General features: G+C 51.9%; 1 protein-coding gene, 2 long non-coding RNA genes, 7 other non-coding genes and 2 pseudogenes across 58 annotated transcripts in view; 1 reads left to right on the top strand and 11 right to left on the bottom strand.

The window, feature by feature from the left end:
- The window catches only part of LOC116537724, a 74,798-nt gene that overhangs the window by 44,150 nt on the left and 16,001 nt on the right, over positions 1–14,647 (bottom strand). For 43 of the 49 annotated variants that reach the window (XR_004263279.1, XR_004263281.1, XR_004263280.1 and 40 more), the window contains 6 exons: positions 13,314–13,451; positions 12,684–12,823; positions 9,637–9,799; positions 6,926–7,066; positions 6,368–6,508; positions 3,328–3,351 (listed from right to left, as the gene is read on the bottom strand). Coding sequence is in view for 33 of the 49 variants with exons in the window: in XM_032260022.1 (XP_032115913.1) it covers positions 3,328–3,351; positions 6,368–6,508; positions 6,926–7,066; positions 9,637–9,799; positions 12,684–12,823; positions 13,314–13,451 (747 nt within the window). In the remaining 16 variants the exon portion in view is untranslated. The remainder of the gene's footprint in view (positions 1–3,327; positions 3,352–6,367; positions 6,509–6,925; positions 7,067–9,636; positions 9,800–12,683; positions 12,824–13,313; positions 13,452–14,647) is intronic. The other 6 variants (XR_004263290.1, XR_004263289.1, XM_032260034.1 and 3 more) reach the window with 3 other exon arrangements.
- LOC116537735 lies at positions 59–3,321 on the bottom strand. Its single transcript, XR_004263295.1, has 3 exons — positions 3,211–3,321; positions 512–650; positions 59–99 (listed from the first exon to the last, which is right to left on the bottom strand). It is a non-coding gene; the product is annotated as an uncharacterized LOC116537735 (long non-coding RNA).
- Positions 248–342, bottom strand: LOC116537771. The gene has a single exon (XR_004263324.1). It is a non-coding gene; the product is annotated as a small nucleolar RNA SNORD116 (small nucleolar RNA).
- On the bottom strand, positions 2,878–2,972 carry LOC116537759. Its single transcript, XR_004263315.1, has one exon. It is a non-coding gene; the product is annotated as a small nucleolar RNA SNORD116 (small nucleolar RNA).
- On the bottom strand, positions 3,436–3,531 carry LOC116537762. Its single transcript, XR_004263317.1, has one exon. It is a non-coding gene; the product is annotated as a small nucleolar RNA SNORD116 (small nucleolar RNA).
- Positions 6,034–6,128, bottom strand: LOC116537756. Its single transcript, XR_004263312.1, has one exon. It is a non-coding gene; the product is annotated as a small nucleolar RNA SNORD116 (small nucleolar RNA).
- On the top strand, positions 6,050–12,608 carry LOC116537738. Its single transcript, XR_004263297.1, has 3 exons — positions 6,050–6,137; positions 11,875–11,879; positions 12,592–12,608. It is a non-coding gene; the product is annotated as an uncharacterized LOC116537738 (long non-coding RNA).
- LOC116537772 lies at positions 6,593–6,687 on the bottom strand. Its single transcript, XR_004263325.1, has one exon. It is a non-coding gene; the product is annotated as a small nucleolar RNA SNORD116 (small nucleolar RNA).
- On the bottom strand, positions 9,324–9,419 carry LOC116537752. Its single transcript, XR_004263309.1, has one exon. It is a non-coding gene; the product is annotated as a small nucleolar RNA SNORD116 (small nucleolar RNA).
- Positions 11,922–12,017, bottom strand: LOC116537774. Its single transcript, XR_004263327.1, has one exon. It is a non-coding gene; the product is annotated as a small nucleolar RNA SNORD116 (small nucleolar RNA).
- On the bottom strand, positions 12,481–12,577 carry LOC116537776 (annotated as a pseudogene).
- LOC116537764 lies at positions 12,974–13,070 on the bottom strand (annotated as a pseudogene).

Raw genomic sequence — 14,647 nt, 5'->3', positions numbered from 1 at the left:
GGGCCACACTGACTCCACGACTCCATGGGGACTCCGTTGCTTGGAACAATCGACCATCTGTTGCGGCAGCATCTGGTGATCCTCTCAAGGCAACTGACCCTGAGAAATGCAAAAATATCAAATGTAAACTTGAGGAACAAGCTCAGATCCACTGGTCACATCAATATCAGTCTTTCCCAACAGACAACTTATACACCTGCTTCTCCTTGTCCCTCACTCCTACAGTCCCCAGGGGAGGCAACGTGCTGGACCTCAGTTCCAATGAGAGCGACGGTATGAGTTTTCACTCATTTTGCTCAGCTTTTCCAAGGAATGTTTTTTTGTAGGACTCATCATCGATCCAAGCACATTTGAAGAGGCAGGATGTTTAACACCACAGGCTGGGCAGTGGGTGAGCCGATAACCTTAAAGACTTCGGCCATGCCCTTAATGGCCTGCTGAGGAACCGCTCCTTGTGAGTCTCAGAAACCTGAATGACACTCCCACTCATATGGGGCAGATGAATGCTTACCGTTTTGAGCTGTCCGCCAGCACGAGGTGCACTGTGGATGCCAGGTCACACCAAATCCAGGACTCCGTGCGGCCTTCACTGCTTGGAAAATCAACTATCTTCCTTGCCAGCAGACTGTAGGCCCCCATGGCAAGTGCCCCTGAGTAGTGTAAAGAAGCCAAATTAATGTTTGAGAAATGAGCCCAGGTCCACTGGTCACCACTCCAATGTCATTGTTTCCCACAGAGCAACTCGCAGGCTTGCTTTTCGTTAACGTCCATTCCATGAATATACCTGACCCGTGTCACTCTGTGGACACCTAGGAAGCATCTGTGACCAAAACGACAGGATGCACCCACTGTTGAATCTATCTGCCTGTGTCTGTGCGCGCCTGTCTTTGTATGTGTGCGTGAGAGTAAGTGTTATCTGTGTGTGTATCACTCCCTTTCGCTTCTGTGTTTACCACCACCGCAGGGGCAGGCATGGTCGGCAGCCTCCAGAGCTGGATGCCCCCACAACCCAAAGGCTCAAGACCCAGGCCTTTAATCAGCAGGATGTAAACTTTGACCTTGAGGCCATGCAAACATAGGCCGGAGGTTCCTTGTCTATCAGCCACAACCCCTGGCATGAGCACACACTGCTATTCATGGGACATCCGATGTCGTGATCAGACACTGTCTCTGGTCACCATGTCAGGTGAGGTGCACATAGTGGAAAACCAGTCACGACCACTGCTGGGTACGGGTGCCTTAGCAAAGTCCAGCACATAGGTCTGAAACTTGGCATCAAGGCCAAAAGCAGTCTTCCTAACCAGGCAAACCACCTCAAAATGCGGGCCTTCTCCCCTCCACCCAGTCCATATGCCCAAACTGTGCCCTCAGGATACCCAAAGGGAATGGCTACTTCTCCAATGGGACGTCTCTGCCTGACCCCCACCTCCCCCAAGGACCAGGCTGACAGGACACACTGCCTGTCATCATTCTTGCATTGGACACATCTACAGGGCTTCTCTGCAGTGACCTCTGAGGTGATATCGCCTCACACAGCCAACCAGACTGCACTACCACCCACCACAGTGCCTGCAAGTCAGCACTGCCTCAACACCACTGGGTCTACATGCACCTGCCTGCTACGTGAGCTATAAGCTGTAGAACCACCAATCCTTTCCAGCTCTAAGCCAACCATGTGCCCTTCAAAGTGGCATGCCTGTCCTGGCTACCCTGAGACTTCAAAACAGTTAAGGGAACTGAAACGCTTCATCGTGCCTACGGTGTAGCAGAATCCAAAACTGGAACATTGCCAACAAGCCGAGGCATGGAGGCATCCCAAATCAAAGAGACTCTCTGTGGCCAATGCCCCTGGGACTGCATACGTGCTGCCCAGAACGCACACAGACCTCCGTGGATGGCCCCAAGCATGACTGGAGCCCACTAGAGAGTCATGGACCAGGGCCAGGACCAGGACACATTCCCTCTGGGTGCCTTTGGAATGGAAATTGCTTTCCAAGTGGCAAAGAGGAAACCAGAGCAGTATATGCTCACATGAATTGCAGCAGGTGGGGCTGCCAGAAAATGTGGGCCAGGAGACCATTTCCAGGAAGATGGGTACAATGGTGGAGCCCACTACTCTGCTGGGAAGACCAGAAGTGACCCAGGGCTACGGACAACACCCCAACACTCACTTGCCCAGAGACAAGCCCTCAAAGACCCACCATGGCTATCCTGTGGTCCACCAGAGGAATCAGGAAAGCTCATCACTGCCAAATGGCAGCCCGAAACCACTGACGACATACATGTCCACACAACGCTCTACTGCCTTTTCTCTGTGGTACCGTCCTGCTCAGGACTTAGCCACTGTAACACAGACATCTCATGGCTAGGGATGCGAAGAAATCCATGCCAGGGGGCACCTGTGACCAACCCTGGAAGGAGGGCTGAAGAGGATTTAATGGTCTGCAGCAACACCCATTGCTCTGCACTCTCCTCCATCACCTTGGAACTACCCTGTCATCAGCTAACAGAAAATGAAGGCCGAGGTCTGCCTGAAGGCTGGGCCTCGTGCTCTCCTCAGCAGGGGAACCAGAATGCGGTCCTGTGCGTAGACACCCACTGTGAGGTCTGGGACTCCCTTCCTGGGAGTTCACCAAGCCAAGGTCAGCCGTACACTGCCCTAGGTCAAGACATTTCTGCCTATTTCCGCGGCCACCAAGACATCACAGAGTGGCCGATCATCCCCACGACTTTCCCATCAGTCTATGTTACACAAAGAGAATGTTCCTAATGTCTATGATGGGAGACTTTGAGTTGTAAACGTGCTGGGTGATGGAACCATGGGGACTAGTGGAAGATGTCCCTCACTATTAGAGTACCCAGGGGAGGCAATGTGCTGGACCTCAGTTCCGATGAGAGCGACGCTATGAGTTCTCACTCATTTTGTTCAGCTTTTCCAAGGAATGTTTTTTTGGAGAACTCATCATCGATCCAAGCACATTTAAAAAGGCAGGATGTTTGACACCACAGGCTAGGCAGTGCGTAAGCCAATGACCTTAAAGACCTTTGGCACCCTGTGGAACCCAGAATCACGCCACTGAGCAATGGGCACAGAATATTAATTCAGGAAGTGGAACTTGCCACGCCATTTGTGGTTGGCTGAGACACAGCTCTTTGCAGGTCTCAGAAATTTGAAAGACACCTCTGCATGCAGGGCAGAGAAATGCTTACCATCCTGAGCCACCCACCAGCACGGGGTGCACTGTACATGTCAGGCCACACCGAATCAAGAAGTCAACACAGCCTCCGTTGGTCAGAAGAATCGAACACCTTCCTTTCCAGCAAGCGATGGATCTGTCATGACAACTGCTCCTAAGAAGAGTAAAGACATCAAATGTATGCTAGAGAAATGGGCCCAGGTCCAATGATCAGCACTTCAATTCTCTTCAACGTGCTGGACCTCAGTTCCGATGAGAGCGACGGTATGAGTTTTCACTCATTTTGTTCAGCTTTTCCAAGGAATGTTTTTTTTGTAAGACTCATCATCGATCCAAGCACATTTGAAGAGGCAGGACATTTGACAAACAGGCAGGGCAGTAGGCAAGCTGATGACCTTACAGGCCTTCGGCACCTTGCAGAAACCATAGCTATGCCACTGAGTAATGGTCATAGACTGTTCACTTTAGGAGTGGAACTACCATACCATCAGCGAGAAACAGCTCACTGCGTGTCATGGAAATCCAAAAGGTATCCTCACTCAGCACAAGGGGCAGAAAATGCTTACCGTCCTGAGCCACCTGCCAGCACAAGGTGCACCATGGATGCCAAGCCACATTGACTCCACAACTCCACGGGGACTCCACTGCTCATAAGAATCAATCATCTGTCATGCCAGCAGGCGGTGGGCCTCTCAAGGCAACTGCCCCTGAGAAGTATAAGGATATCAAATGCACGCTTGAGGAATGAGCCCAAGTACACTGGTCACGTCAATGTCATTCTTTCCCAAGGAGCAATTCGTACACCTGCTTCTCCTTGCATTCCACGACTGACTTCCATCTCCATGAATATACCTTGCACATGTCACTCTGTGGACACCTGCAAAAGTGCGTGTGACTGAACGACTGCACACACCTGTTGCTGTACCTATTTGCCTGTGGCTGTATACACATGTGTGAGTGTTTCTGTGTGGATGTGTGTTCCCCTTATGCACATGTGTGTCCCGTCATAGTCTGCAGCTTCCAGACCTGAATCAAACCACAAAAATCAAAGTCTCAAGGCCCCCACCTTCAATCAATAGGATGTGAACTTTGACCCTGGGGCCATGGGGAAAGAGGTCCAAGGACCTTGCATGACAGCCATCACCCCTGGCACAAGCACAGGCTTCTCCTCATGGAGCATATGATGTTGTGACCAGACACTGTCTCTGGCACCTGATGAGGTGAGATGCACCTGAAGGAAAACCAACCACCACCAAAGCTGGCGGGCTCTTTTGCAACAGCCAGCACGTTGTCCTGAAACACAAGGCTAGAGGTGGTATTCCCAACCTAGGCAAAGGACCTCAAGACATATGCTTCCTTCCTTCCACTCAATCCATGTACCCACATTGTGCTCTCTGGACACCCAAAGAAAACGGCTGCCTTTCCACAGGGCATCTTCACTTGAACCCCCACGACAGGACACACAGCCTGTCATCATCCTTGCATTGGACACACCCACAGAGTTTCCCTGCACTAACGTCGCAGACAACGTCCCATCGCACAGCCAGACAGAGTGCACTACCATCTACCCTCATGCTAGCAGGTTAACGCTGCATCAATACTACCAGGTCCACACGTATGCAGTGACTACGTGAGCTGCAAGATGTACGATCACCAATCCTTTCCCATTTTCCTGTGCCAACCATGTGCCTTTCACAGTGGCATGGCTGTCCCACCTGCACTGTGACTTCAAGCCAGCTGAGGGAGCTGAAATGCTTTGCTGTGCCTCGAAGTAGTGGAGTCCAACACTGGAACACTGCCAACACGCAGAGGTGTGGAGTTGTCCAAGTCAAGGGACTCTCCGTGGCAACGTCCCGGGATTGCAAATGCACTGCCCAGAACGCACATGGACATGGATAGCTCCATGCAGGACTGGAGCCCACAGGAGACTCTTGGGCCAGGGCCAGGGCACAATCGCTCTGGATACCTTTGTGTTGGAAAACGGGAATGCTACAGAGCACCATTTGAGCACGAGAGCTCCAGCAGGTGGAGCCGCCCAACAATGCAGGCCAAGAGACCATTTCCAGGAAGATGTGCACAATGGTGGAGCCCACCACTCTGCTGGAAAGACCAAAAGTGACCGAGGACTATGAACACCATCCTAACACTCACTCACCCAGAGACATGTCCTCGAAGACCCACCCTGTCTGACGTGTCATCCACCAGAGAAATCCACGCCAAATGAAAGCCCAATGCAGTTGATGACACTCGTTTCCACGAGAGCCCTCTAGCATCTTTTCTCTGGAATACCATTCCACCCAGCCCTCCACACCACACACAGGCATCATGGCTCAGGAGGCAAAGAAATCTGAGCCGGGGAGCCCCTGTGACCAATGCTAGGGGGAGGGCTGAAGAGGCACTGGCCATCTGCCATGGTACCCATTGCTCTGCTCTCTCCTCTATCACCCTTGCCACTCTCTTGGCCTCAGCTAAGCAAAAATCAATACCATGTTCTGCCCGAGGCCTGGCCTTCATGCTCTCCTTGGTAGCAAAACTGACACCCGGTCCTCTGTGTGGAGACACCTGCTGTGAGGTCCGGGTCTCCCTTCCTTTTGCTCACCAAATTCAGGCCAGCCACACACTCCCCTAGACTTGCGATATTTCTGTCCGCTTCCGTGGCCACCAGGCCATCACACAGTGGCTGATCCCCCTCGACGCTCCCACTCATGTACCTAACAGAGGGAATGTTCCTACAAGCATTTAACGGGAGACTTTGGATGCCCGGGTTGGGGGAGAACCTATGGGCATCAGTGAAGCTGTCCCTCACTCCTGCAGGCCCCGGGGGAGGCAACGTGCTGGACCTCAGTTCCGATGAGAGCGACGGTATGAGTTTTCACTCATTTTGTTCAGCTTTTCCAAGGAATGTTTTTTTGTAAGACTCATCATCGATCCAAGCACATTGTGAACAGGCAGAACGTTTGGCACCACAGGCTGGGCAGTGGGTAAGCCGATGACCTTAAAGACCTTTGGCACCCTATGGAACCTGGAGCCACACCACCAAGCAATGGGCACAGACCGTTGACTCAGGGAGTGGAACTTGCCATGCCATTAATGGCCTACTGGCAAATAGCTCTTTGTGGGTTTCAGAAATTTGAAAGACACCTCTGCACACAGGGCAGAGAAATGCTTACCGTCCTGAGCCACCCACCAGCATGGGGTGCACCGAAGATGACAGGCCACGCCGAATCAAGGACTCAGTGCGCCTCCATTGATTAGAAGAATCAACCATCTTCCTTGCCAGCAAGTGGTGGACCTTCTCATGAAAACTGCTCCTAAGAAATGTAAAGAAATCAAATGCACACTTGAGAAATGTGCCCAGGTCCACTGATCACCAGTTCAGTTCCATTCAATGTGCTGGACCTCAGTTCCGATGAGAGCGACGGTATGAGTTTTCACTCATTTTATTCAGCTTTTCCAAGGAATGTTTTTACTGGGGACTCATCATCGATCCAAGCACATTCCAAGAGTCAGGACGTCTGACACCACAGGATGGGCAGCAAATGTGCCGATGACATTAAAAACCTTCGGCACCCTGAGGAAGCCACAGCCGTGCCACTGAGCAACCGGTTCTATTCACTGCAGGAGTGGAACCGCCAGGCCATTAATGGTCTGCTGAGAAAGTGTTCCTTGCACCTCTTGGAACTCAGAAAACCACCCTCACTCAGCATGTGAGGCAGAGGAATGCTTACCGTTCTGGGCCACCTGCCAGAACAGGGTGCACCGTACATGCCAGGACATGCCGAATCAAGGACTCCGTAGGGCCTAAGCTGACCGAAGAATCGACCATCTTCCTTGTCAGCAGGAGGTGGGCCTTCCATGGCAACTGGCCCTGAGAAGTGTAAAGAAATGAAATGCATGCTTGAGATATAGGCTCAGGTTCACCGGTCACTTCAACGCTATTCTTTCCCGCAAGGCAACTCACATGCCTCTTCTCCTTGGCCTCCATGACTGACCTCCTCCTCCATGAGTATCCCTTACTTGTGTCACTCTGCAGACATCTAAAAGCACGTGTGGCCAGAGCCACTGCACGTGCGCACTGCCACATCTATGAGCCCGTCATTGCCTGTGGCTATGTGTGAGAGAGAGTGGGTTTGAGTGTGTATGTGAGTATGAGTGTGTGTGTGGAGTGTGAGTCTGTATGTGTGTGTCTCCCTGATGCACATGTGTGGCCTAACACTGCAATGGATGATTATGTTCTGCAGCTCCCAGACCTGATGCCCCCAGCAAACTGATCGCTCAAGACACCGGCCTTCAATCACTCGGATGTGACATTTCACCTCAGGGCCATATGGAAACAGGTCAGAGGTCCCTCACCTAACAGCCACCAACTCTGGTGGGAGCATATGCTCTTCCTCCTCCTCATGGGGCATCTAATGTCATGACAAGACACTGTTTCTGGCTGTCCTCTTAAGTGAGGCCCCCCTGGCAGAAAACCAACCACAACCAGCTACAGAGGGCACCTTCGCAAAGTCCAGCACATCGGTCTGAAACTTGGCATCAAGGCCAGAGGCGGGCCTTGCAACCTAGCAAAAGGACAGCAAGACACGCTTCCTCCACTTCACTCAGTCCACATGCCTGCAGTGTGCCCTCAGGACAGCTGAGGAAATGGCTGCTTTTCTAGCAGGACATCCCCACCTGACGCCCCAAGGACTAGGTTGACAGGACACACTGCCTGTTATCATTCTTATATTGGACACACTCACAGGGCATCCCTGAACTGACCGCAGAAGCAATGACCGATCATGCAGCCAATGTGACTGCACTACTACCCACCTTAACACTGTACCAACACCACCAGGTCTACATGCATGCAGCTGCTAAGTGAGCTGTAAGCTGTAGAACCACTAATCCTTTCCAGCTTTCCTAACTCATCCATGTGCCATTGAAAGAGGCATAGCTGTTCTGGCTGCACTGTGAATTCAAACTGGCTGAGGGAGCTAAAATGTTTCATCATGCATAGGGCGTAGCTCCAGAATCTAACACTGGAGCATGGCCAGGATTCAGAGGGATGCAGGCATCCCAAGGCAAGAGACTTTCCATGGCAACACCCCTGGAACGGCACACACATTGCCTGAAATGCACACAGACCTCCATGGATAGCCCCATGGTTGACTGGAGCCCACAGTGGGGTCCTGGGCCTGGGCTATGGCACATTCCCTCATTCCCTCTGGAAGCCTTCAGGATGGAAGCTGCTTTCCAAGTGAGAAAAAGGATCCAGAGCAGCACTTGGTCACACAAGCTGTGGCAAGTGGGGCCGCCTGGCAATGGCAGGCCAAGAGACCATTTCTAGGAATATGTGCACACCTGTGGAGCCCATTACTCTGCCAGGAAGAACTGGAGTGACCCAGGGCTACAGACAGCAGCCCAACCCTCATGTTCCTTTGAACTGCCCTTGAAGACCCCTGCTGCCTGACCTGTCATCCACCAGAGACACGGACAGCCCAGCACCAAGGAATGACAGCCCAAGACCACTGATGGCACGCCTGTCCATATGAACCCCCTACCACCTATTCTCTGAAATACCAAAGGAAACGTCATACCTGGGCCTCCACCACCACACCGTGGGCAGCTTGGAAGGATTGGGAGGCAAAGAAATCCCTGCTGCAGGGCACCCTGTGACCAGCACTTTAGGGAGGGCTGAAGAGGCTTTGGCCATCTACTGTAACATCCATTGCTCTGAGCTCTCCCCCATCACCTGTGGCACCTCCCTGCCCTCAGCTAACTGAAAATTAAGACCAAGGTCTGCCTGAGGCTGCGCCCTCATGCTCTCCTTAGCAGGGGAAATGGGAACTGGTCCACTGTGCGAGAAAGTCTGACATGAGGTCCAGGTCTCCCTTCCTAGGAGCTCACCAGGCCCAGGTCTGCCACATACTCCTCTAGGCCTGCGGTATTTCCGTCCACATCCACAGCCGCCCTGCATTTCCAGAGCAGCCAATCCCTCCATGACTCTCCTGTGTACTCCACACAAAGGGAACGTTCCTAATATGTGTGTGATGGGAGGCGTTCGCCTGTGGAAGTCCTGGGTGGTGGAACCTATGGAGACTAATGGAAGCTGTCCCTCACTTCAACAGTCCCCGGCAATGTGCTGGACCTCAGTTCCGATGAGAGCGACGGTATGAGTTTTCACTCATTTTGTTCAGCTTTTCCAAGGAATGTTTTTTTGGGGGGACTCATCATCGATCCAAGCACATCTGAAGAGGCAAGATGTCTGACACCACAGGCTGGGCAGTGAGTGAGCCAATGACCTTAAAGCCCTTTGGCACCTTGCAGAAACCAAAGTCATGCCACAGAGCAAAAGGCACACCATCCACTCTAGGAGTGGACCTTGCCATCCACTAGTGGCCTCGTGAGAAACAGCTCATTCTGGGTCTCAGAAATCCAAAAGACCGCATCACTCAGCACGAGGGGCACAGGAATGCTTACCGGCCTGAGCCATCCACCAGCACAAGATGCCCCATGGAAGCCAGGCCACACTGACTCCGAGACTCTGCAAGGCATTTGTGGCTCACAAGAATCGACCATCTTCCTTCCAGCAGGTGGTGGGCCTCCCATGGCAACTACCCCTGAGAAGTGTAAAGAAATCAAATGCATGCTTGAAAACAAGGCCTGGGTCCACTGGTCACCACTTCAATGCCATTCTTTTGACAACTTACACACCTTGCTTCTGCTGGGCTCCATGAGTGACCTCCATCTCTATGAATGTAACTTTCTAGTGGAACTCTGCAGACACTTTGGAGCTGCATGTGGACAAAATGACTGCACATACCCATTGCTATGTATATTTGCTTGTGGCTATTTGGACCAGTGAGAGTGTGTGTGTGTGTGTGTGTGTGTGTGTGTGTGTGTGTCCCTCATGCACATGTGTTTCCCAAACACATGGCTTCCCCAACACGGCAATGTGCAGTCAGAGTCTGTGGCCTCCAGGCCTGAGCCCCCACCAACCTGACAATTCAAGACCAAGGCCTTCAATCAGTAGGATGTAAACTCTGATAACAGGGCCACGCAGACACAGGCTCGAGGTCCCTTGTATAACAGCCACCACCCCTAGCATGAGCACAAGCTCCTTCTTAAGGGGCATCTGACGTCGTGACCAGACACTGCCTCTGGCAGGACCCCCATGTAAGGTGCACCTGGCACAAAACCAACCACAACCAGCACTGGAGGGCACCTTCCCAATGGCCAGTACATCTCTCCGAAACTCGGCATCAAGGCCAGAGGTGGTCTGCCACACCTAGGCAACCGACTTCAAGACACAAGCTTCCTCTCCTCCATACAGTCCATGTGCCTGCACCGTGCCCTCAAGACACCCGAAGGGAATGTCTGCTTTTCCCAAGGACATCTCTACCTGACGCCCCAAGGACCAGGCAGACAGGGCACACTGCCTTCCATCATCCTTGCATGGGTCACACTCAAAGGCCTTCCTTGCACCAACCTCTGAGGCAACATCACAGCATGCAGCCACCTTGCATGCAGTACCATTCTCCCCAACAACTGCTAGTCAATACTGTATGACAACCTCCACCAGGTCTACACGCATGTGGCTACTAAGGGAGCTGCAAGCCACAGAACCATCAATCCTTTTGAATTTTCCTAAGCCATCCACACTCCCTTCAACATGGCATGGCTGTCCTGGCTGCACTGAGGCTAAGTGAGCTGAAACAGTTCATCACACCTAGTAAGCAGCTAAATCAACACCAGAATATCACCAACAAGCAGAGGAGTGGAGGAATCTTAAGTCAAGGGACTCTCAATGGAAGGCACCTGGGATTAAATACACAGTGCCTGGAATGCACACGGACCTCCATGGGCAGCTCCAAGTGTGACTGAATCCCATGGGAGAGTTCTGGGCCAGGGCCAGGGCACATTCCTCTGAAAGCCTTCAAAGCTGGAAGGAAAATCCAAAGCAGTTATTTACGCATACGAGCTACAGCATATGGGGACACCTGGCAATGGTGGGCCAAGAGACCATTTCCAGGAAGGGGGGCACAATGGTACAGCCCACTACTCTGCTGAAAAGACCAGATGTGACCCAGGGCCACAGGCCAGAGCCTGACATTCATGCTTCTTGGATCTGCCCTTGAAAACCCACTGGCTGACCTGTCGTCCGCAAGAGAAATCCATGTAAAGCCCATCACAACCAGATGGCAGCCTAAGACTGCTGATGACATGCATGTCCATGTGAGCCCTCCACCACCTTTTCTCTGGGGTACCATCCTGCCCAGGCTCAGCCACCACAACATGGGCAATTCATGGCTCAGGAACTAAAAAAATTCCTGTTGGGATTTGGCTGTCTGCCATGACACCCACTGCTCTCCATTGTCCCCCATCACCTTGGCACTCCCCTCCTCGGATAACTGAAAATCAAGACCAAGGTCTGCCTGAGGCCTGGGCCTTGTGCTGTCCTTGCATTGAAAACAAAGACCTGGTCCACTGCACAGAAAATGCCCATCATGAGGTCAGGGTCTCCCTTGTGGGGCCTTTGTGCCTTCCTCTATAGCCGCCAGGCCATCACAAAGCAATGGTTCCCCACATGACTCTCCTACCCATGAACTTCACAAAACGGGAATGTTCCTAATGTGCCTGTTATACGAGACTTTCATCCAAGAATGCCCTTGCTGATAGAACCTCTGGGAACCAGTGGAAGTTGTCCCTTGTTCCTACAGTCCCCAGGGGAGGCAACATGCTGGACCTCAGCTCTAATGAGAGTGACGGTATGAGTTATCACTCATTTTGTTCAGCTTTTCCAAGGAATGTTTTTTTTGGGGGACTCATCATCAATCCAAGCACATTTGAAGGGGGAGAATGTCTGACACTGCAGGCTGGGCAGTGGGTGAGCTGATGACCTTAAAGACCTTCGGCACCCTCGGGAAGCCACGGCTATGCCACTGAGCAATGGGCACACGCCATCCACTCAGGGAATGGAACTCGCCATGCCAATAGTGACCCGATGACAAACAGCGCTTTGTGGGTCTCACAAATTTGAAAGACACCTCTGCACACAGGGCAGAGAAATGCTTACCGTCCTGAGCCACCCACCAGCATGAAGTGCACTGCAGTTGCCATGGCACGCCGAATCAAGGACTCAACGTGGCCTCCGTTGGGCGGAAGAATCGACCATCGTCCTTCCCACCAAGTGGTGGAGCTTTCATGATTAACTGCTCCTGAGAAGTTTAAATAAATCAAATGCACACTTGAAAAACAGGCCAGGTCTGCTGATCACCACGTCAATTCCATTCACTGTGCTGGACCTCAGTTCCGATGACAGCGACGGTATGAGCTTTCACTCATTTTGTTCAGCTTTTCCAAGGAATGTTTTTTTTTGTAAGACTCATCATCGATCCGAGCACATTGGAAGACACAGGATGTTTCACACCACAGGCTGGGCAATTCCTATCTTGGAAATCTGAAAGATGCCCTCACTCAGCACAAGGGCAGAGGAATGCTTACCATCTTGAGCCACCCGCCAACATGAGGTGCACCATGGATGCCAGGCCACAATGACTCCACGACTCCATGGGGACTCTGTTGCTTGGAACAATCGACCATCTATCGGGCCAGCACACAGCAGGCCTCTCAAGAAACTGCCCCTGAGAAGAGCAAAAAATTATAAAATGCACCCTTGAGGAATGGGCCCAAGTCCACTGGTCACATCAATTTTATTCTTTGCCAAGGGGTAACTCATAAATCTGCTTCTCCTTGTCCCTCACTCCTACAATATCCAGGGGAGACAATGTGCTGGACCTCAGTTCCGATGAGAGTGACGGTATGAGTTTTCACTCATTTTGTTCAGCTTTTCCAAGGAATGTTTTTTTTTGTAAGACTCATCATCGATCCGAGCACATTGCAAAGAAGCAGGATGTTTGACACCAAAGGCTGGGCAGTGGGCGAGCTGATGACCTTAAAGACCTTCAGCACCATGCAGAACCCAGAGCCATGCCACTGAGCAATGGGCACAGACCATTCACTTTAGGAGTGGAACTTGCCACACCATCAGAGGCCTGCTGAGAAACCACTCCTTGCCGGTTTTGAAATCCCAAAGACACCCCTACTCAGCACGCGGGGCAGAGGAATGCTTACCATCCTGAGCCATGCACCAGCAGCGGTGCACCATGGATCCAGGCCATTTGGACTCTAGGACTCTGGGGGCCTTTGTGTCCCAGAAAAACTGACCATCTTCCTTGCCAGCGTATGGTGGATGTCCCATGGAAACTGACCCTGAGAAGTATAAAGAAATCAAATACCTACTTGAGAAATGAGCCCAGGAACACTCGACATTTCAACACCATTCTTTTCACAGGGCGACTCACATGCCTACTTCTCCTTGGCCTCCATGACAGACCTCCATCATTATAAATATATATGATCCATGTCACTTTCTACACACCTAGGAAGTCTCGACACATAGGAGGCCTCTTGCTGTACCTATTTGCCTGTGGCTGTGCACACCTGTTTGTGTGTGTGATAGTGTGAGTGTGTTTCTCTCCCTCATGTACATGTGTTTCCCACCACCATAACAGGTGATTATACACTGCAGCCTCCAAAACTGAAGCCCCCTGGCAACTCCAAGGTGGAAGGCCAAGGACTTCAATCAGTAGGGTATGCATTTTGACTTTGGGGCCATGAGGACATAGGCCTTAGGTAACTCCCCTAACAGCTACTACCCTGGTCTGAGCTCCTCCTCATGAGGCATCTGATATCGTGACCAGACCCCATCACTGGCAGCGCTCTCAGCTGAGGCTCACCTGGCAGTAAACCAACCACAAGCAGCCCTGGAGGGTGCCTTTGCAATGGTCAACCCGAGGTCTGAAAAATGGTATCACGCCAGAGGCAATCAATCTTCCCAACCTAGTCAAATGACCTTAAGACACAGGCTTCCTCCTTGCCATTCAGTCCACAAGCATGTACTGTGCCTTCAGGACACTCAAAGGTATGGCTGCTTTCAAACAGGATGTCCCTGCCCCAAGGCCCAGGTTGACAGGACACGCTGCCTTCCGCTATCCTTGCACTGGTGACACACAGGACTTCTGTGCACAAAACTCTGAGGCAACACCCCATCACACAGCCAGGTTGACTGCACTACCACCCACCACAGCTCCTGAAACTCAGCACCATCACCTGGTCTACATGTACATGGCTACTCATCAACTGCAATCTGTAGAACCACCGATCCTTTCCAACATTCCTAATGCAGCTGTGGGACCATCAACATGGTATGTCACTGTCCTGGATGTGCTGTGAGTTAAAACTGTTTAAGGGAGCTGAAACGTTTCTCAGCCTTAGGGAGTGGCAGAATGCAACAATGGAACATCACACACCTGGGAGGTGCACGGGCATCCCAAGTCAACGAACTCTCTATGGCAGGCTGCAGGAAAGGCACACATGTTGCCTGGAATGCACATGGACCTCCATGC

This window comes from Sapajus apella, unplaced genomic scaffold, assembly GCF_009761245.1.
Source record: "Sapajus apella isolate SASKATOON/1434 unplaced genomic scaffold, GSC_monkey_1.0 scaffold113, whole genome shotgun sequence".
In the NCBI taxonomy this organism is placed as follows: domain Eukaryota; kingdom Metazoa; phylum Chordata; class Mammalia; order Primates; family Cebidae; genus Sapajus; species Sapajus apella.
Note: the sequence above shows the minus strand (reverse complement) of the source record. Positions and strands in the feature narration are given on the sequence as shown.